This window comes from Odocoileus virginianus, chromosome 20 (assembly GCF_023699985.2).
Source record: "Odocoileus virginianus isolate 20LAN1187 ecotype Illinois chromosome 20, Ovbor_1.2, whole genome shotgun sequence".
Classification (NCBI taxonomy): domain Eukaryota; kingdom Metazoa; phylum Chordata; class Mammalia; order Artiodactyla; family Cervidae; genus Odocoileus; species Odocoileus virginianus.
This window is the reverse complement of record NC_069693.1, coordinates 35,217,399-35,240,088: the sequence shown is the minus strand read 5'-3', so window position 1 is coordinate 35,240,088 and position 22,690 is coordinate 35,217,399. Positions and strand designations below refer to the sequence as shown.

Here is a 22,690-nt window from a genome sequence, read left to right as displayed (position 1 = left end):
TAAATCACTTTATTGATGTATCTGTGCTATCCCCTAGGGTAGCAAGAAGCCACATGGAGTAATTTAATACTTAAAATGTGATTACTATGGCTAGGGGACTGCATTTTAAATTTCATTTAATTTTAATTAAATTTACATAACCACAGGTAGTCAGGGGCTATCATACTGGACACATGACTCTAGAGAAACATGCACATATGTACAAAGTTTGTCCTTAGCCCATCAGCACCATGTGTCATAATTCAAACATTCATTCACAGGAGAATGAACAAAGTTTGAATCTCAAATAATGCACTATTAAACAGCAATGAAAGTGAATGAATTACAGCCGCATATACACAAAACTGTTTTAGTCACAGAAACAATTTGAGCGAAAAGCCAAATTCACAGAAGATGGTGTACTGACAATGAAATCATTTTTAATAAAGTTCAAAAACAAGGAAGTTATTATATGGTTACCTAAATAGGAAGCAAAAAAAAACCCTACTAAGTAAAGAAAGACAAAAGAATGATGAACTAGACTTAGGAAAGTGGTGTGAGGATGACAAGGAAGGGAGACTAAATGGGGAAGAGCACAGAGGCAGACTCGGTATCACTAATGCTCGAGGTCTTAAGATGAGTGACGGGTTCACGGGTTCTTGTTTTATTACCATGCATGCTTCCCTGGCGGCTCAGTCGGTAAAGTGTCTGCCTGCAGTGTGGGAGACCTGGGTTCGATCCTTTAGAGAAGGAAATGGCAACCCACTCCAGTACTCTTGCCTGGACAATCCCATGGATGGAGGAGCCTGGAAGGCTACAGTCCTTGGGGTTGCAAAAAGTCAGACACGACTGAGAGACTTCTCTCTCTTCACACACACATCAGGCATCAGACTTTCACTCAGCATTACAGTCATCCATGAACTTGAAAAATTAAGACTCCCAGACCTCACTCCATACTGAGCGGAATCAGTGTGAGGCAATCCACAGGATTAACTCCCAGCTGACTCTAATAAACCCAAAGCTGGGTAGATCAGGAACGCCTGCCCCAGGAGACTCATTTATTACCTGCACAAAACAATAAAGGACGATCTAATAAAAGGTGGTATATAGGGACTAGGAGGGCTTCCCTGGTGGCTCAGATGGTAGAGACCTGAGTTTGATCCTGGGTTAGGAAGATCCTCTGGAGGAAGGCATGGAAAGCCCTGTCAGCATCCTTCCTGGAAAATCCCCACGGACAGAGGAGCCTGAAGGGAACAGTCCATGGGGTCGCAAAGAGCCAGACACGGCTGAGCGACTCAGCACAGCACAGCACAAGGACCAGGAGAGATACTTACAACACCCATTCTGCTAGAAGCAAGACACTAGAGACACTGACTGGCTACCTAGAGAGCCCCCTCTTGGTACAGCCCAGTACAACTGACCCAGGTCCAAATCCCCAAAGATACTGGACCATATCAAGTTTATATGAAAAGTTGAAAGGAACGATCCATGGCTTGGGTAACTGGCCCTTTTCAGGCCTCTGATGTGCCTCCCCTTTGCTGCTATGCCATGATGACATTTTTACATATAAACAATGTTGCAAGCAATGTTTCCAAGAAACTGTTCCAGCATTCAGTGTTTTCCAAACCACAAAACTCCATCAATGCACTTTCTTCAAAACATGTGGCTGGCTGCCAAAATACCATATTGATTTTCCTAACAGACTGCACTTCAACTTAGTATCATTTTGCTTATAGTAGAGTTGGTGAAATTGAAATGACCAAATTTAATCACTTTGGTGCCATTTCAGGGTTTGAAAGTGGAGGAACAGAGAACTTATCAAAACCTCTAGAAGTGCTGCCACCCCACATCAAACAAGCAGCGTCCCAGCCAGGTGTGTAACCCTGTCATAGCTGCCACCTTCTTACAGACCTCAGGGCCTTTGCCCCAGCTCTTCTTCCAGCCTGGGCTGTTCTGCTCTCCTTGTCTGCCTATTAAAGCCCTCATAGTCCTACCTAATCAGTCTCCTTTCTAATGCCTTCCTTAACTTCCCCCATAGGAGTCACATATACCCACTCCAGGCAGTTATTCCTCCTCCCTACTCTCATTACACTCTATATAAATCCTTCCACAGAACTTGCTACCTTGTTTGCCTAGAAACACAGATGCTCAAATGTTGAATTCCACGTCTCCTGTTACTTTCCAACTTTGGACAAAGGTACTCAACCTCTGAGATTCTCAGTCTCTGTACTTTATAGAGGAATAAAATATCACCTGCATTGAAAGTACTTAAGTGTCCATTGAAGAGTGATTATTATGTTCAACGAAGAGAGACACAAAGGTCAAAGGCATCAGAAGACACCAAATCTGATAGGAGAGCGAGGGAGGGCCACCAAGGAACTTCACCAAGACCTGTGCCTAGGTAACTTTTTTCTGACTACCATTACTCTGGCATTTTGGGGCACACAGTCAGAGGGAGATTAAAGTCGTGTGAATGCGGGCTGACCTCTTATGCTTCACAGCTCCTGCCAACAGCTTTGCCTGGGAGAACTTGTTCTTGGTTTCTATGGGCTTCACAGCTTTCTTCTCCACTTCCTTCTTGTTTTCTGAAGAAATTCCAACCTTGTTGAGATTACTGTGAGTTACAGGTTAAGGATCAAACTAAGCAAAAAGAAGAGCTATAGCAGGACAGTGATAAATCAAGACGTGGAAGGCACCTGTAACTCATGAGCACTTCAGCTCTGCCATGGAATGTTTGGCCTACTTATTTAGACTCCCCAGACTTTTCTTGCAGTCCAGTGTTTAGGACTCCATGTTTCCACTGCAGGGGGATGGATTCAATCCTTGGTTGGGAAACTAAGATTTCACATGCTAAGAAGCACTGCCAAAGGAAAAAAAAAATGCCCTCCCCTCTTTATTCTCCCAGTCAAATCCAGCTTATTTAAAGAAAAATGAAGATGACTAGGAGGAAGATGGCAAAGCAAGCCCAAAATAATACAGAGAAGCAAGTTTTTTCCCTTTGCTTCCCAAAGAAAATCCTGAGGAGGACCAGAACACCTGCTATTACCAAAAACATGGCCAACATCACACTTGTTGGGGAAAACGAAGATCCTGAAGAATCCAACAGAAAAAAGTGTAGCTTCCCTGAATGCAGAAAAATTATTTGCCTTTCCCTCTAAGGATAAAATAAAATTTTTCAGAGTGTCCTATGACTATTAGTAGCATTCAGCTTTAGATAAGACTAACTCCTATTCTGCGGATGTAAGACAAATCAGAATCATCTTAAGGCTCATTTAAAAACAGGGTCCCTCCCCTGTCCCAAACCTACTTACTGAATGAGGACTTCCAGAGGCCCAGGAACCTGTATTAAACACTCTGAAGGTGATTTTAATGAGAAACCCCTGTGCAGAGACAACACAAGGAGTGAAAAGCTATTTAGAAGCATAAAACCAGTTCATTTGTTACATACTATTTTCAAGCTTGATGTCAATTTCTTTTGTTCTCTTCACCAGCCCCCTCCTCTCCTTCCCTTTCATGCTCTCTCACAACCTATTAGTCAATAGATAAGTACTAGAACATGTGCAATTCCTTACTTAAGATGCAGTGGTGCCTTGCTGGAACAACAGCGACATCTAGTGCTCAAGATATCTAAGACGTATGTATTATCAGCCCAAAGGAATGGAGGTGGGACTATACAGTCTAAACTATTCCTGTATCTTTGAGCAATGGAAAAACCGGGTACCAGAAATTAGGAAATTTTAATTTCTAATTCTAGTGTCTAATTTTCAGACACTCAATTCTTGTGGGAACCAGTTATCTTAAACATTTGTAATATTCAACAGGGATTATACTTTATACTCAGCATTACTCTGAGTTTCATCTATTTATATTTAATGTTTTTAAGGTAATCATGGAAACTGATGTTAATACTAAATGTTCTTTTTTTTTAGAATAAAAATGAAATAGAAATTTCATCTTTCTAGTACAGAATACCAAAAACCATGAGCATGCTGTGATTTTTACCTACAACTCCACCATAAAGGATAGAAACTTTCAAGTACAACAGAAAAAACTTAACAAAATCACACATTTCTAATACCAAGACAAACACAAAAACCAACATTTAACTTTTTATTCTTCTTAAGTGAAGAAAAGCTCTCAACTTCTTTTTTGGTGGGTAGAGAGGGAGATGGTAACAATATTTTTGATCCACATCCAAAGCCGCAGTCCTTTTTCCCCCTTAAGACCCTCTCTCCCCCTAAAATGTTTTAAATATACAAATACATTTCAAAAGTCTCAAGGAATAGACTACATGAAGCAGTTTTTAAAAGGTCACATCGTATTTGAACACACATATTAATAAATACTGTTCTAACCTAAAGAAAACAAAAGTTCTGTTTATACTGGCACAAACTGCAGCTTACTTGTATTCCCAAGTATCACATTATAAAATATATCTTATACCAACCAAGCAAAACCAAGAACCATCTCCTGATTTAGAGCTTTAATAAAGAGATGTCTGAACCCCAATTCCTACCTCAACATGTCTCGGGCTACATGCATGCTTGGGATTGGCACATTATACATCAGTGGGCTGGAAGACTTGCTTTGTTTCAGTTTTTCTAGACAGAACTTTCCAAGTCTCCAATAAAAGCCAATAACCCTGGAGCCTCTTCAATGTTGTACTGCAATGTTATCAGGACAGAAGAGTTTCTTTTGCCTCACAGCTGCCCTGTTCATCCTTCCCTTTGAACTGAAAACCCAAGGGCCTCTCATACTCATGCCACACCAACAATACTCTCCAGAATGTTGCCTTGGGAGACACTGTCTTATTTGCTTTCCTGCCAAATTAAGCACATAAAACAAGATGTAATTCAAGTGAAAATGTAATGTATTTTTTCCTTAGAGGAAAAAGCTGGATGCCTGAAACAATGGAGTATATGCAGTACATATACCTGCCCATCTCTGCAAATATCAATGCATAATACCATCCTGGGGTCATGACGCAATAGAGTGGGGGAGGGAAGCTTCAGAAGAATCAACCTCAATCCTACAGTTGGGATGGAGGTGTGATTTTTCTATCAACTTCTATCTTAGTGTTATACCAGAATTCCACCTGGAAAACAGAGACTAGAAGCCACGTCTCTCACTACCTGTTCAGAGCACGTTTTGTGACAGCATGTTGCTACCTTATCTCAATCACCATCAGTCACCTTGTCTTTAACCAAATTCCTGGGAATCTGTTCACATTTTCTCCTACATAACTCTTTAATGGGACCTACTGCACACACTCTGCAAAAAACACCACCAACTAGTGCATACACACAGTCATAGCACCAATCTTAGAGGTAAAAAAGCCTGTTAAATCACACTACTGAGGTTATTCAACATATAAGCTTGAAATACTCAAATAAGCTTTCTCACAGGAGGAAGATGCTAAGGTGGCCTTTTTAACCTCTGCTATGAGTCATTCGTTAATCTCTTCACACATACACTGAGAAGCTACTCTACACCAAGCGCTGGAGAAAGCAGTGGTAATCAAGTCTGTGTTCTTACAGTGCTTACTTTATATTCCAGCAGTAGAGAGGCAAACAAGCCTGTAAGTATATAATTTAAGATTTTCGGGTAGTGACAGACTATTTAAAAAAATGACAGTCTAAATAGTGATGCAGGTGGCTGCAACTTTAGATGGAATGCTTAGGGAAGATCTTTATGAGGAAGGGAGCTGAGACCCAAGTGTCATGAAATGCCAGCCCTGTAAACTGTAAAATCTGAGGGCAGAGCATTCCAGGCTGAGGAAACAGCAAATACAAATGCCTTGAAATGGAATCACAGAGCTCAGTATGAGAAGAACATAAAGAAGGGCAGTAAGCTGGAGTGTAGTAAACGTGAAGAAGAGTAGTTCAAGATAAAACAGGGAGGTGAGTTGGTCTAAATCATGCAGAACCTTGTAGGACCTGGTTAAGAATGCAGATTTTAAGTCTAAATGCAACAGGAAGCCACTAGTGTTTGAAACAGGAAAGTTATATGATCCCACATATGTTTTCAAAAGTTCCCCAGACTATCGTCTAGAGAAATGGACTGGGAGGGAGAAGAACAGCAGCAGAGACAATTAGATGGTCACATAGTCCAGAGAAGGTCTACGACTACTGCAGTGGCAGTAAGAGCTGGAAGATTTGGAATACATTTTGGAGGTAGTCTGGCAGATACCAGAAAAAGAAGAGATTTGGAGGAAGGTAGTATAGTGAAAGTAGGAGTAGTGAGGCATAGAACTGAGAATTTTGATTCAGCCAAGTTACATTTGGGATGCCTAGTAAGACATGCAAGTGGATGCCAGAAAGATAACAGTGAGCCAAAGCAAGGTCCTCTTGGCTGCTTTCCCTACCCCTCTATGGAGACAGACCAGGCTTTATCTGTAGGGAAGGTCTGAGGACACAGGAGGGTGGCTAAAAATTTCCTTTAAAAAACCCAGAAGCCAGTTTCTCCCCTGGATGAGGTTTATTGCATTGCCCATCTGTTTCAGAGTCTAATCTCACAAGGCAAGAATACTGTGGTACTGACCATTAGGATTTAGGCCTTCAGTTAATCCTAAAGGATCTGGACTTTTGATTGCAACAGACTCTTGCACGCAACATAACTCTACATATTGCTGCCAGTTATTCAGCATCACAGGAACATCAGAGTTGAAAGGGAACTTAAAGATGACGAGGCAGAATTATAATGAAAAAACTGAAATGCATAGATGTTGATGAGAAACTGACACCTTATAGATTCCTAGCAAAGTACAAAGGATATTCTGTATTCCTTCAGTTCTTTCAGTTCTTCTTCTCTTCGCTGTTTTTCTATTAGTTCTTGCTGCCGAGAAACCTCATCAAGGAAGTTGGTCTCATCTTCGTCTAAGCCTCTTACCATATTTTCTGAGGAAATAATTAAACAAGGAACACTTAAAGCAGGCTAAAGGGAAAATATAGTCAAGATTTTTCCTTGTCCTGTTTTTTAATAAACAGCAGATTGTTCAGGGGATTAGAAGAAAGAATTTGTAAACACCAAAGCTTTTGGATAGATAACATGGCATAAAATCAAAGCAGCTCTCCCATTACTAGATGTTAGCATAGAATTAAAATGGGTATACTGAGTTCTAAGCAAAAATGCTCAATGTGGTCTAGATGGTAGAAAGCTGTCTCTTTTCCACCAAATGAGCACCTAGAGACTAGATAATCAAGACAATTTCATGGCTGGTTAGAAAAAGTGTTGCACAAGGCAAAAGTGCACCAAAAAGGCCCTGGAGAGTCCCTCAGATGCTGTTTTTTCTGAAGCTTACTGAATTTGAACTGTTCTTCATACTCCTGCTGCTTCCTGTCTTTCTGTTCCTGTAGCCTTTCATACAGAGACCGAGGGTCATAAACCTCCTCTGGGCATTCTGAAAGAAAAGGGAGGGGGGGAAAATACATACTTTACAATCCATTCATATTATTTTGGAATCACAAAGGATTTAAAGATAAAGTCAAGTCTCTGCATGATCTGAGGGCAAAGATAACACAAAAATAGTACAAAGTTCACAGCTTCCCTCTAGACCTCAGACAGGAGCCAGCAGTTCCCAAAGCCAACTGTGAGTGTGAACAGGGCCCATGGACTGAGACAGCTAACTGGGTGAGAGATCCACCCAAAACAAGCCCTGCATGATAGCAGCACTCTCAGCTATTCAGACCGTGGATCCACCTGACTGGCTAGAAGACCAGTGGAATCCTCTGGAATAGAGTGCGGTAGAGCGGAAAGGGTGTGGAGGCGCAGATCCTGATCTGCTCCGAGCTACGGAGACCTCACCTAGGTCCCTTCACCCCCTCAGCCTCAGTTCTTCTACTCTAAAGTGATGTTAATAGCCTGCAGGGTTGTGAGGATTAAAGATCTGTGAGCCTATATACCTTCTGGATCTTCAGGTTTTCGAACTTTTTCCCATTCTTCTTGTCTCCTTTTGCGCCGTTCATCTAGCTCTGCCTCAGATACAAACCTCTTTTTGATAACAAGGTTACCGTCATCCCCTCCATCCATAATGGAACAGTCTAAAAAACAAACAAAATATTTCAAGTGAGAACTGTAATTAAAATTCTGAAGAGAAACAAGGAAATTAAACTCTGTCTCCCCCAAGCAACAGACTACCTCAAAACTTCCTTCAGCCTTGAACTGGAAATCCTCAAGTAGTTTAACTCATAAGTCACTGACAAAAGCACAGGATTACATTTTTTTAATGTATTATGTAGTTTTATCAATATCTATGTTTATCTACAAAGTCAGTAAGAGGACCTGGAATAATTCTAAGGTGGTGAATGGTGGAGCTGAGAATCAGCTGAGAGCAAAAATTCATACTCTTACCCACTTAATCATACCCCTCCCCAGAAACCAGGGATCTTCCTTAAGAAGGACACGTCAATTTCAGCTTTCTTCTTATATCAAATTCCAGTGCTGAGAATGTTCATGGAACATCTTCCTCTAGCGAAGACGAAAATGGAAATGGAGGAAATAAATCCAAACATGCAGAACAAAAGAATAGTCTTTGCCTAAATCCTACTGTTGAAGTTCAGTTCATTGTAACAACACAGAAAATTTTTAAATTTACTAGAAACAAAACCAAATCAATGGACACAAGTTGTTGCTCCTACCTAAAGCTCATAACCCTGGACATTTCTGACTTAGCATTACTCGATGACTCCAGCCAAAGGCCTATTACAGAGAGAGAATTGTTCCGTCTCTGTGACCATGCCAAAAATTCCTAAAGTTTTGCAGAACGACCTCTTATGGAACAAGAGCCAACATTTTCTTAAATGTTTCTGGCAGAGAAAACATCAAAGATGTAGAACTCTAATGGATGGGAGAGACAATTTAGACCCTCACTGTCCTCTTTCTCAGCTGTAGCTCTCCTTCCTCATCCTATATTGGCTGTCTGGTTTCTTCCTCTCACCCTTATTTACTGGGAAGTAATTCAGAATGTGATGGGTCCTCACAGCCCACCTCAAACAATTCTCCATCTGGCAACAGAACCCACCATTCATACCCAGAAGATTTTCATCTAACCCATACTTTAAAACTGCACTCCCTTCAGGCAGCTGACTCTCTCTCTGAGCAGATGACTAGCATGATAGTTATTCCTTAAACTGAACTGAAATCTCTCTTCCTATAAATTGTACACATAGGTTGAATCCAGTGGGACTACACAAAAGAAGCCAAATCCCTTTTTCAACACGACAATGCTTCAGTTGTTTGAAAAGAACTCCCATTTTCCTCCTAATTTGTCACTTTTCTAGGTCAAGCATTCCTAGTTCCTTTAATCTTATAAAAACATGAAAAAACTGTCTCAAAACAGTGAACTTAAACTGTTAGGATTTAAACCTGGGAAAGCAATATTAGGATATGGTAATACAACTGGCATGCCATTGAATCCATCTCTTTACTCGTTACACTTGAAAAAATAAAATATAAATACTGAAAGAACTCTTCTTATAGTTCAAAACAAAAACCTTGAATCTTACATGCTTCCATCTAAATAAGAATTCAGACTCAAGATTTATTCTTATAATGCAGAACTAAGGAAGTAAAGCCATCTATTTAATTTTTATAGCCTGTTGAGTTTTTGGATAAAGAAGAATTCATTTGACTTAAAAAAAAAATGAATTTGACTTTAAAAAAGAATTCATTTGACTTAAAAAAAAAATCCCTGAAACTCAAGGGTCAGAGCCTTTAAAATACATGTAAACAAAGGTTTGAATTTGAAACAGAAACTCTTAGAGAATAAGAATTTTCCCAACATTTATCAATTACTTTTGGAAAAAGACAAATTTATGGGATTCCAAGACATTGCTACTCTCCTTCTCATTGTTTTTCTCAAGTGTTAGAACTGAACTTTTACCCAAAGAGTTTGCCTGTGCTATTTCCCCATCTTTCACATGTAGGACTAAATCAAGAATCACGGTTGGTTAATGAAAAAGAAAACAAGGCAGAAGCACGTTTTAAAAAGGAAATTTAAAGACAATGGGTTTATAATTTGACAGAAAAAAATTCTAATTCTCTCAATGGGTTGGCTTCCTGAGAAAAGTCACACTGTCAAAACTAAGGAGCACTTGTAAAAATCTGTTCTTTAAAAAGCCTAACATAATCCCAACATTCCCTCATTCCCAAAATAAAACTAGATGGCCATGCCTAATTAGAAAACATTTCTGTGAATTTAAAAGGACCAACACTAAACACAGACTGCTTCAACCATCTCTTTCTTCAATTTGCACATCTCCTATAGGTCCTTATTCCCTGGCACTTCAACTACTATTCCCTTCTTGCCTGCAATGCCACCAGTGGCCCTCTGGTTAATGAATTTTCTATATCTGGAAAGGTCAAAGGACAGAAAATGTTTATGAACAAGTAGTCATAGTCCTCAGTATGCTAGACAATATTCAGAATATTCCTTCTCCAGAAATATTCAAAACTTCCCTATCAATAAGTACTGCCGAGAAGCTAGCTTAACTTCAGACACTTTTCATGACAACTTAATCTAATTCAACCAACATATAACAGATACCTTCTGTTGCAGTCTCCTTACAGGAGGGAAAACAGGTAATGATGATTATAGATTCTGAGATCAAGAGACCTTGGTTCTGACACTTGTTAAGTTTTATGATTTAGGGGAAGTCATTTAACTCATCTAAGCTTTAGTTTTCTAATCCACAGATTATACTCATCAATGGAGATTAAGAGTACTGCACAACATAAAGTTTCTGTGAGATAAACTAGATAATTCATGTAAAGCCCTTAGCACAGTGTTTGGGACCTACTTAAAAATGCTTTAAAAGGTCTGTCATTATTGCAAAGAGCTATGCTGAGCTCTGGTTATGGGAGTGAGAGAAATATATAACCCTGTGCTCAAGGAGTGTAGGAGAAATAAATCAGTGACATAAACAACCATGACAAGTGAAGTGGGAAGGGATCAGATGAAACTGAGGGAAATCAGGAAAAGCTTCCATGTATATGTATTTGGTAATTCTATAATTCCCCTTTACTATAGTTCTTTTATTGTTTTATTATTAATTCAATTTAAATAAACTCAACATCATGCTGACTGCTTAACTCTGTGTCCAGCATTGTGCAAATTCTATGGGGGTGCATAAAGAAAATAAACTTTAAAGAGCTAGTACTCTTGTACTAGTTCCTAACAGATAACAGTGTATATAATGAATTACCAAAGTAAACGGTACAGCTAAGAGGCAGTAATGAAGGGCACAAATAGGGATCAACCCAGTTTCCCAAGCTGAAAACCTGGGCATATACTTAAGACTCCTTTTTCCTTATTCCCTTACATCCCACTAGTCACCAAGTTCTGTTGTTTCTATTTCACAATGATCTCTAATTCATCCTTTCCTTTCTAATGGCTTCTTTTCAGGGCCTCATCTTGCACAAACTACTCTAAGAGCATTCTATTAATCTCTCAGTTTCTCCTCTGGCCCCTATTTGAGCTATTTCTAAGTCTACTATAGCATTTATTCACTGTGTTTTATCACTTACAACTATTCCAAAAGCTCTTTGTATCCACAGTGCTTATTAGCACAGTGTCTGGCATATATTAAGTATATAAGAAATACTTACTGGATAAACCAACCAGGGAGAGAATTTGAAGAATTGAAGCAGAGAGGAATGCTCTCACATACATATCCTTAGATACTGTCCAATGTAAATTACAGAAAATAACAGTCATCAAACAAGTATTCACTAATGTGTCTTTGTCCCATAGGGAATTTTATTCAAACATCATACAACTTGTGCAATAGGAAACACAGGACCAAAGATTACATCACCTTACTATATTAGATAACTGACATCTTCTTCAAGAATAACTCTTGCTACTTTCCTTTAATTTCAGCTAACTAAAAAAAAAAAAAACGCTCTCATACTAAAAAGTTCTTACACAAACCATTTTTCTCTGAAGAATCCAACATTCATTAGCTGTTTATTTTGCAACAGAAAGGTGATTTCTACCCTCAACTTATTTACCTTCTTCCAGAAGCAGAGAAATCAGAAACTAAAGTGTTTATTTCTAATTCCTACAACTTACCTAAATTTTCACAAGTCTCTTATTTTCCTCTTTGGTTAGAATAATTAAAAACAAAACACAAATAAACAAAAGTCCAGGGGTCTGGAAATCTAATGATAAAAATTCATTTAGGGATGAAGATTTACATTGAGAATGCTTATTTTGTCCTTATTGTGTTTAATTTTAGAAAGAATAACTGTGCCAACTTTTCTTTACTCTCATAGCACTTTTTTATGGTGATTCAAGTTCAATTATCAAATTAAACAGTACAGTATTTTTAAAAGGATTATATAAGTTCTTCAAATAGAGAATTCATGGAAATCCAAAACCATACCAAAATCACTTTGTCCCAACTTAAAAGTTTCAAACTGATGCAAATTTTCAAATTTGCTTGACAGCCAAAGAAACAATGTTCTTATATTTCAAGCTGAAATAAATGTTAAACACTGCACTATTGTGTTTGTACTGGAGATTGTAGTATTTAATTTCCAGATTGGTGAGACAGAATGGGTTTATGCACAACATGCTATATAAGTTTCAAAAAACAAAACTTAAATTGCTGCTCCCAAGATAATTGCCATTGCTGACATGAAAATTATTTCATTTAGCTTGTGCCATGATGCAAGTAAATGAGATCTGGTTCCCTCTGGATTTGAATTTTGTGATGGCAGACTACTTAAGTGTTTACATAACTGGCCACCATACCCTCCTAATTTCTAACATTAGATACACTGTACTTGTAAAAATACACCAGGGCAGATCAGATCTCTGTGTCACAATGTTCTAAGACTTCCCCAAAGGGAGCAAAAACAATAGGCCAATCCACGTTTTTTTCTGTTAGTAAATATACTTAAGTACTGCTCTTCCAACATTATCCTGATGTTCAAGTCACGTGAGATTTTAAAATGTAGGACAGAAACTAAGAGGAATTTGGCAAACTAAAAATCATTCTAGAAAAGACTGCTTTCTGGCCAGAAGGCACTTCTATCAAGCTACAGTAACTTAAATCAAGCCAACTTCAGAGCATGACAACTACTAACAGAACAGTCTGTTAGCACTTATTACTAGATAAAGTAATTCTCAGTCACTCTTCTAACACTGAGGCTTATTTAACCTACTCCATTAGCAAAGAGGACTAAAAAAATCTAAAAATGAGGGCACAGCATTAGCAAATGCAATTCATATGTAGAATGTTTATTATAAACAGCAATTTGAAGTAACCTCTTTTTGCAAGACATCTAGAAAACACAAGCAATGTATCTTTCCACAGCATAAGAACAGTTTCATCATATGCTCATTTACCTTGAATTTATCTACTGATAGATCCACTGGAAGAAAAAAAGATAACAATTTAAATATTGGTTCCCTTAGCTGATTCTCAACTCCCCAACTCATCCATGCCTCTCAGAATGTAAGTACTTCCCCCTCACTGTATGTAATTCTAATATGAGCTATATTTTTCACACACAGTGCTTCTTAAATGCAAACCAACTACTTTATCTAAAACTCAAAGAAAAAAATAGCATCTGTTTCAAAGCTGGAGAAAAATCTGGTCAAGTTGGAATTTTGCTACACTGGTATACCTATACCCAACATGGTGCCTCCCTAATAGATTTCCAAGGATAGCTTTGGCTACATATTATTTTACCATCTGGGCTGACTTTCAGTTCAGTCCAGTCCCTCAGTCATGTCTGACTCTTTGTGATCCCATGGACTGCAGCACACCAGGCTTCCCTGTCCATCACCAACTCCCAGTTTACTCAAACCCATGTGCATTGAGTCAGTGATGCCATCCAACCATCTCATCCTCCGTCGTCCACTTCTCCTTCCACCCTCAATCTTTCCCAGCATCACTGTCTTTTCAAATGAGTCAGTTCTTCACATCAGGTGGCCAAAGAATTGGAGTTTCAGCTTCAGCATCAGTCCTTCCAGTGAATATTCAGGACTGATTTCCTTTACAATGGACGGGTTGGATCTCCTTGCAGTCAAAGGGACTCTCAAGAGTCTTCTCCAACACCACAGTTCAAAAGCATCAATTATTCGGCAGTCAGCTTTCTTTATAGTCCAACTCTCACATCCATATATGACTACTGGAAAAAACACAGCCTTGAGTAAGTAGACAGCAAAATAATTTTGTCTTGTTGGCAAAACAAAATAATTAATATGCTGTCTAGGTTGCTCATAACTTTTCTTCCAATGGGCAAGCGTCTTTTAATTTCATGGCTGCAGTCACCCTCTGCAGTGATTTTGCAGCCCCCAAAAAGAGTCTCTCGTTTCCCCATCTATTAGACACAAAGTAATGGGACTGGATGCCATGATCTTAGTTTTCTGAATGTTGAGTTTTAAGCCAACTTTTTCACTCTCCTCTTTCATCAAGTGGCTCTTTGGTTCTTTGCTTCCGGCCATAAGGGTGGTATCATCTGCATATCTTGAGGTTACTGATATTTTTCCCGGTAATCTTGATTCCAGCTTGTGCCTCATCCAGCCTGGCATTTCGCATGATGTTCTCTACATGTAAGTTAAATAAGCAGGGTGACAATATACAGCCTTGACGACATACTTCTTTCCCGATTTGGAACCAGTCTGTTGTTCCATGTCCAGTTCTAACTGTTGTTTCTTGACCTGCATACAGATTTCTCAGGAGGCAGGTAAGGTGGTCTGGTATTCCCGTCTCTTTAAGAATTTTCCACAGTTTGTTGTGAGGATAGCTTTGATTACACACTATTTTACCATCTAGGTGGACTTTGGAACCTAACCCACATTAAATTACACTCTCTCTCACCCCCACCTTCCAAGCTTTATGGATCTCCTCTCCAAAACCAAATTAAAAAAAAAAATAAAGGACTTTACACTACACCAAACATACAAGGCCCACTCACTTAGTCGTATTTTTTAACTAAATCTTTACAGGGAACATATGTGCAAGGCAGGGCTTCCCAGGTGGCTCAGTAATAAAGAATCCACTTGCCAATGCAAGACTTGCAGGAGATGTGGGTTCGATCCCTGGGTAGAGAAGGTTCCCTAGAGTAGAAAAAGGCAACCCACTCCACTATTCTTGCCTGGAAAATTTTATGGATAGAGAATCCTGGTGGGCTACAGTCCATGGGGTTGCAAAGACTCGGACACAATCAAGCAGCAATAGCATTATGTGCAAGTCACAGTGCTAGGTACTAAACTGACACTACTTTTTAGCAATAAGGAATTTGAATTCAAAAGAAGAGAGAAGGTAAGTACAGGAACAATTTAAGGAAATGGAGAATGAGGGTAAATGCTCTAAGAGAAAAGAAATAAAGCACTAAGGAGTTCAGAAAATGAAAACTAGAAAAAAGCACTGGGGAAGCTTAATTTTGATAGCAGCTATGACACTGCTCCAATACTTTGGCCACCTGATGTGAAGAGCCAACTCATTGGAAAAGACCCTGATGCTGGGAAAGATTGAAGGCAGGAGGAGAAAGAGACAACAGAGGATGAGATAGTTGGATAGCATCATCGACTCAACGGACATGAGTTTGAGCAGGCTCTGGGAGATAGAGAAAAACAGGGAAGCCTGGCGTACTGCAGTCCAAGGAGTCACATAGAGTCAGATATGACTGGGCAACTGAACAACAAGGACACTGCACTGTGAAAGGTGGTGGAAGTTTTAGATAGGTGAAGAAAAATAACCTTTAACTCAAGGTTGCCTGAAAGACAAATTTCACTCCTAAAATCAAAGGGGGCTTCCATTTCCAGGAACAGCGGGCTAGGTAATTGAGACCAATCCCTCACTTCTGCAACAAATAAAACTGAAAGTTTTTTAAAATAATTCTTAAACAAATAGAAAAGCTAACAAGATAGTAAAGAATTCGACAAAAACACAAGACAAGGTGGAAACCAGAAACTGAGCCCAATATTCAAACTGGTTTTCGTCCTGAGGATTTCTCTGATCTTGAAAGCTATTGTTTTGGTACCCTTGGGAAGCAAAAGTCAACAGCAGAGAGTCCACGTAAGGTGTGTGGGGTCCGATAACCACCTCTTTCTCCATCTTAATCTGGTACCCCAAAGAACTACAGCATCAGGTAAAGGTGAACTGGGAAGAAAAAAAGCAGGAATAATGGGCAACATAAACAGACCAAAGGACATCCAGACAGTGGAATTAACACATATGGATTACAAGACAATTATGCTTACCATGTTTAAAGAAATAAAAACCAGGCCTCAAAATTAACAGCAGAGCATAAGAAACCATTAAGACAGTGGCATGGCACATTTGAAAAGAAAAAAACAGAACTTCAGTGACTAAAACATGCAATAAATTCATTTAAATCACAACAGATGAGTTTAGCAACAGATTAGAAATAACTTATGAAGCATTAATAAAAAAGAAATTATGCAGAATGTAGTATAGAAAAGTAAAAAGAGGAAAAGGCATAAAGAAGAGAGGGAGAAAGGTCTACATTAAATCTGTAAAGAAGGAAGATATACAACAGGGCAGAAACAGTACATGATTATAAATGACTAAGAATTTTACAGAACTTATGAAAGACACTAATCCAAAAATTTAGAAGTGTAAGACACTAAACACACTGAACAGAAACAAATCCACAGTTGCATACATCATAAGGAAAATTCAGAAAACCAAAGATGAAATAAACTGTAAAACACATGCTATAGAAAAAGCGAAACAGGTGGTATTTGAGAATGAAGACAAAGCACGTTCAAAAGGAGATCAATAGTGAGCACACTGAAATTGCTTCATTTACCTGCCATGAAGATATAATTACACTAATTGAGTCTACAGCTGAACCATGCGCTCAAATCACTTAATTTACCAGATACATGGTTTTCAATTTCTTAAGCAGCAGCATGATTCTAATCACAACAGCAAGATTCTTAAATGGGAAGGTAAAAGGTATTGATATAATTGTTACAACCACGAAGAATTTCCCCATGAGGGAAAGGCATTAAGACCCAGCTGAGCAAAATAACTGGGCAGCCTCAGGTTTCAGACCCTTATAAACTGTTCATCTCAAGATCTGTTTGCAAGACTGTAAAAGCTGCCTTTGTCTCTACTCAATTCCTTGTATCAAAAAGGAGTCTACACACTAATTCCTTTCACGGGGTTCAGAAGCAGTGCTTTCCAAACCATTTTTTACGGGGTCCTCGTTAACACAGCAATAAGGCAAACAGCTGAATTATCAACGAATCTCATCCAACAGTTGGTACACAAGAGGTCACTGGGAATTCTGACCGCCAGACCTGCACTTGACTTTCTGGATCCCACTCAAGACCTGAGGCGGACTAGCTGGGGTGGAGGGGTCCGAGAATCTGCATTTTAAAAGGGCTACAGAAGCTCTTGTTTTTTGCTAGTTTCAAAACCAGTGCTAAGAAGAAATAGGTCTCCACCTTTACCGCGATGCGCGCTGCTTTCACCTGGGCCAGCAGCTCTCAAGACGCTTCAACCCTCAGTTAAGTTTTCTGCAAGACGAACACGCCAGTTTGACTTCCTTTAGAAGAAAGCTGCACTGAGCACAGAGACTGGTACATAGAGCATAATTACTGTTTCTATCCTAAACTAATTCTGTGACTCAGAAACTCGCAACCAGGCAGGCACCCCACATCTCCGGAGTAGCCTGGAGCCGTTCCAAGACCTGTGAGATAGAGTCCACTGCTCGCTTGAAGGCTGCCACCCGGCAGAAAACGTAGAGGGGAGCCGACAAGAGACCCAAAGGCCCAGGACCGCTTGAAAGGGTCGGCATCCTCCTCCACAGGACCTGGAGGCGTTCCCGCGGGCTCCCTCGGCTTTCCTCAGGCTGGGCCCCACAAGCCCCTGTCTCTGGTGACTAAGAACCCTGGGCGAGAGCGCAGACTAAGGGCAGGCCTGGCCCTAAACTTCACGTCAGACGCAGCCCCCCACCTCCTCTGCGAGGACGCTGGCGCCCTGGTCTCGCTGCCTGGCCAGGGCCCAGGCCGCACTCACCTACCAGCGTGCGGGAGGCGAGACCCCCTCACCTCGGCGGCGCCCACCCCAAACTGCCACCGCAAACGCCGCTCGCTCTTAAAAAAAATAAAAAGAAGGAAAGTAAAAACAGAAAGAATGAAAGCAAGAAAACAGCCTTTGCTTTGGTAGTTCTTTCTACCCTTCAGGGCTTCCTTTTCCTCACCGCCACAACAAAGTTCCGCCCCTCTTCCGGCGGTGTAATCCAATCCGTACCTCCCTTCCTCCCGAGAACTAGATGGAAATCCGGTGCCTTGAAAGCTAGCGGGAGAGACTTGATTGGGCCATTCACACGTCAGCAAGGGGATTGGCCAGCTCCCTCCAGGAGGGCGGGCCGAGTCGTGTTGTCACGTGATGTGATTCCTGAAAGCTGATTGGATGTGAGGAAGAGGGCTTGCCACCGAGGAAGGGGCGTTTCCTAGAGGACTGAGGGAGGGCCTGGGCGGTACGAAGCGGGGGTGGGCCCAGCACGTAATGGCAGCGCCGTGGCCTCGCGTCCATCTTTACCGCTCTCTTGGACCTGTCACAAAGGAGTCGCGCCGCAGCCGCCGCCGCCCCCTCCCTCGAGTGCGCCCGAGAGCTGGAGAAAGTCAGTGCCGCAGCCCAGCCGGGAAGCCCCTAGGAACGCGAAGCGGGGGGAGTCCCAGGGCTGGGAACGTTCTGTGAGGGAGGGGAACAGCCGCCTGAATCTGCGGCGGGGAGACCGGACTGGGCTGGGGGAGATTCTGAGGAGGGGGCTGGGAGCGGGTGGCGTTGGGCAGAGCCCAGAAAGCAGCTCGGAGGTTCTCCAGCGAGGCCCTTGCTGAAGGCGCCGGGAGAGGACCCTGGAAGAGGGTGTTTCCGCTTTAGGGGTTTCTTGACCGAGGAGGTGGTTGGGGGTCGCCCTTCTGCGGAGGCCGCGGCCAGAAGGGCCCAGGTGAGAGGCAGGTAGCTCCTGGGAGGCTCCTGATATATAGTGGTGCTCCTCAGGGGTGGCCAGGATAGAAGGGTAGATAGGAGGATGCTTGGGGAGGGTTTCCTTTTGTGGAGTTTGAGATTCAGGTGGCAGGAGTGGCAGAAGACCATCCCTGGGGAGGCTTAGACGTGCCTTAGGGTCAAGAAACGCCTCAGAGAGAGCGAGAAGCTAGGAGTTGGGAGCCAGAGCTAGCGGGTTCCCCTACCTCGGAGGCCCGATGTGAAAAATAAGTAAGAGCCTGGGGAGAGGGGATTTGCTGCGCGGTTCCGGGAGGAAGATCTCCCTCCCCCCCCCCCCCCCCCCTCCAAGTCATAGGAAAGCCCGGGTGGGAAATAGAGAGAAGCGGGAATGGCAGGCTTTTTACTTTGAAACATAGGAATCAGCCGTTTCTGGACATAGTGCAGGTGGAGTGGGTTTCCGTCCCACCGACACTCCGTACGTGACTCTTCGATCAGGCTTTTGTTCTACCTGATACCTCAGTTTCCCTGTGTTTGGGGTTGGAGATCGAGGCAGAAATGATCCACTGAGACTCTTCAGTTCTATCCTGTATAGCTGTCTGAATGAGGTTGCTCCCCCTGGAGTGTTGTACTTTGAACTTCTAAAGGTTAGAAGAGTCTATTTAATTGACTGAAGGGAGTCCCCTGGTTGTCCAGGCCCCTTACCTGCCATCTCCTCCTCCTTAACCTCCTTGGGTCTCTTCTGTATAATAACACAGTGTGTGGAAGTGTTTTGCAGACTACACGCTGTGTGAAAGTATTGTGATTCTGCCATCAAAGGGGTTGCTGTTGAGTAGTGAAAGTGAATGCTCTTTCTAAACTGTGAAACAGTGTGTAGATATAAGGGATTAGCATTAATACAGTTGGTGATCACCTATGGAGTGCGGGAGCCATATTGTACTGAAAGCTTCAAGGTTTCCACCTTTTTAGGTTATATTGTCTAAACCCATGATTTCAGCTCCTGCTTAGATGAGGGTGGAGGATGTTTTTTTTCCCAGAGTTTTAGTTTACTTTGAACCTCTGATGATACTGCAAGAGATAGCACTATAATGTACTCTTTAATAATGTACTCTATAATCCCTTCAGGGATTTTTTTTTTTTCTGACAGCTGAAATTTTCCTCCAGGTAATTTAATCTCATTATTGTAAACCACTCCCCCCTTTTCCATATATATGTATTTGTGGCCTTTTTATGTACAGGTAGTGAGTATCATGTTTTCTCCCTCAGTTTTTATTTTATAAATGAGACCTCTGTTTTTTCTCCATGAATATTATGCTTTCCTGGAGTTACCCCAAACCATACATATATGAGGCACATTAGCAAAGGTTTTAAAAGTTTTTTCCCACAACGATTGTTTCTACTTTTCACCCATGTATAGTTTGCACTTCCTGGGATGACATCTTGCTTTGTAAATCCCTCTATGATGTTATAAGTACTGTGTCCATGGATGACATCTTCCTAATTTTTGGTTAGTTGCAATTGTTAGAGCTGGTTTAACAAATATTGAGTAATTTGTGATTTTTGAAGTTTCTTTTTTTTTTCTAAACAAAAAGCTGACCTGAGTTTCCTGTTTTTCTAATCTTACGTTCCATGAGTCTTTTTTGAAAAAATCCCTGTGGTGATTCTGTGTGCTTTCTGGTTCCCAAGATACACATTGTCCAAACCTGCTGCTTTAATCTGTGTCCTGCTTTTGCCGTTTTCATAAACCCTTCATTATTTCTGCACTTCATGATTATTTTTACATTATTGATTATAGGAAGTGTTCCAGCATACTCTTTGTGGACTTTTTCTGCTTCATCAGCAAAATAACTTTTCACTTAGTAAATTGGCCAAGAATCAAGGGGAAATAAAAACAGAATTTTGTGTGAAAAGTGAAAGTTGCTCATTTGTGTACGACTCTTTGCAACCCCATGGACTGTAGCCTGTCAGGCTCCTCTGTCCATGAAATTCTCCAGGCCAGAATACTGGAGTGAGCAGCCGCCATTCCCTCCTCCAGGCTATCTTCCTGACCCAGGAATCGAACCTGGGTCTCCCACATTGCAGGCAGATACTTTACCTACGTTACTTAAAATTGGAAATTTTCTGTTTTGTGGTGGAATTCTTGTAAAGTAGGATGTGACAATCATAGGGTTGCAAAAGTAAGTGAAAAGTCATTAGACACCACAGACAGGAACTGCAATGGAACCAGAATCTATTTCAAAAGAGTTATGGGGTGGGGCAGTAAACTGTGTAGCTTCTCTTCAAATATTTGGGCATTTTCAAAGCATTTCCCTTTGAATATGGATAGTTTTTCCTGGTGTTCAAATTGTAAAATTGAAAAACAGAACAGTTATGAAATAGTGAATGCCATAACTTGGGCCACAACCTGAGGAAGAGACTTTCACAACTTTGTAGGAATGCAAATGAGTGACTATGTTCCCTTTGGTTTATCTGTTCAATAAGTAAACTTTTGAAATAGTTTTCTTGCCAACCTTTATGATTAGAAAAAAAGTACATATTTGTTCTATTTGTTTATTTCTATTCCCTCTCAGTGTCCAGAGGGAATGCTTGCTGGTTCAGTATGTAAAATCATTTTTGACTATAGATAACTATGATATATACAAGGCTAACTGAGGTAATACCTAATAAGTAGTGGTGAACTCTTGGAGAATATTCCACTTTCTCCCTCTCTAAGCTTTGGAAAACTAAGAATGCATTTGAGACAGCAGAGGATTGATACACTCCTTAAGTTTGTTAAGGAATGAACCCTGCATGTAACTTTCTTATTGCTTGAAATGATAGTTTTCAAGCATAATTTCATGGGTCTTATATACATCAAGTAGAAAGTTTCAAAATACCTTATTTGGCAGGTTTATTATTACCTCAGTTTAATGTTTCAGTGTCAGTTTTGTTTTTTTTTTTCTTTACCCTTTCTACCTCCTAAAGAATTAAGTTTCCTTTTCTGTGCTCCTTTAATGCAATGATTCTCAAAGTATGTCTCCTACCCTGCCCCACCTTGTTGAAAATGCAGCTCTTTTTTTTCAATTCTTATTGCTTCATAGTTGTTCATACTTACCTGCACCTAAAGGCTACTTATTAATAATCTACCAGGTCACTATACCATGATGTTCATGAACCAAAACTAGCATAACATTAGAGTTTACTGTTGTCTCTGATACCTTGTTTTCCCAGAAGGTACTGTCCTGAGACACTTGGCAGCAACACAAAGCTTCTTACCATGTCATGTGCAGAATAGGGATTCTTAACAATCTTCTGGAAAGGTGCTTGTTTATGATTTATCATCAGTATTGTCTCAAGTTGATCTTGGTTTTTCATTGTGCTTCCTCTTTTATTTATTTTTCATTAGCATTACCATTATCTTCATCTTTATCAATTAAATTTATGGACTTTCAGTTAACCTTTCAACTGCATGGTCAGGGATATATGTACCAACAATATTTTGTCTTACCATTTAAGACATGAATGTGTTGCAATGCAGATCTAAATCCTTCATTCCCCTATTGCCAAGGCTAATATATATAGTCACCTAAAAACTTGCTTGTACAGATACTTGAACGTTAACTAAGTTCCTTGTCCACTGGAAAAATGGTGGAGCTAGAGGCTTCCTTCTGGTGAACCTGACACTATATGCATGGGCTTCTATGGCAGGTGCTGTATTTTGGATTGGGCACTCTGTTGTCTGTGGCTGCCCTTCATCCCTTTAAGAAAAAGTATGAGGGACCTTTTTTCATCTTTGC

At 40.6% G+C, this 22,690-nt stretch overlaps 2 protein-coding genes across 6 annotated transcripts in view; one reads left to right on the top strand and one right to left on the bottom strand.

Annotated features, from left to right (window-relative positions):
- The window catches only part of PSME3IP1 (proteasome activator subunit 3 interacting protein 1), a 35,266-nt gene extending 16,875 nt beyond the window's left edge, over nucleotides 1-18,391 (bottom strand). The window contains exons 1-6 of one of the 4 annotated variants that reach the window (XM_020903803.2): nucleotides 17,985-18,199; nucleotides 8,329-8,445; nucleotides 7,881-8,018; nucleotides 7,280-7,378; nucleotides 6,754-6,875; nucleotides 2,465-2,595 (exon numbers count right to left, since the gene is read on the bottom strand). In XM_020903803.2, coding sequence (XP_020759462.1) covers nucleotides 2,465-2,595; nucleotides 6,754-6,875; nucleotides 7,280-7,378; nucleotides 7,881-8,007 — 479 coding nt within the window. In that variant the 5' untranslated portion in view covers nucleotides 8,008-8,018; nucleotides 8,329-8,445; nucleotides 17,985-18,199. Of the gene's footprint in view, nucleotides 1-2,464; nucleotides 2,596-6,753; nucleotides 6,876-7,279; nucleotides 7,379-7,880; nucleotides 8,019-8,328; nucleotides 8,446-17,984 lie in introns of all 4 variants that reach the window. The other 3 variants (XM_020903798.2, XM_020903800.2, XM_020903799.2) reach the window with 3 other exon arrangements.
- An 84-nt stretch (nucleotides 18,392-18,475) lies between these two features.
- RSPRY1 (ring finger and SPRY domain containing 1) overlaps nucleotides 18,476-22,690 on the top strand; it is a 35,116-nt gene continuing 30,901 nt past the window's right edge. Inside the window, exon 1 of one of the 2 annotated variants that reach the window (XM_020903795.2) lies at nucleotides 18,476-18,591. The gene's annotated coding sequence lies outside the window, so the exon portion shown is untranslated. Of the gene's footprint in view, nucleotides 18,592-18,808; nucleotides 18,919-22,690 lie in introns of those variants that run through there. The other variant, XM_020903796.2, reaches the window with a different exon arrangement.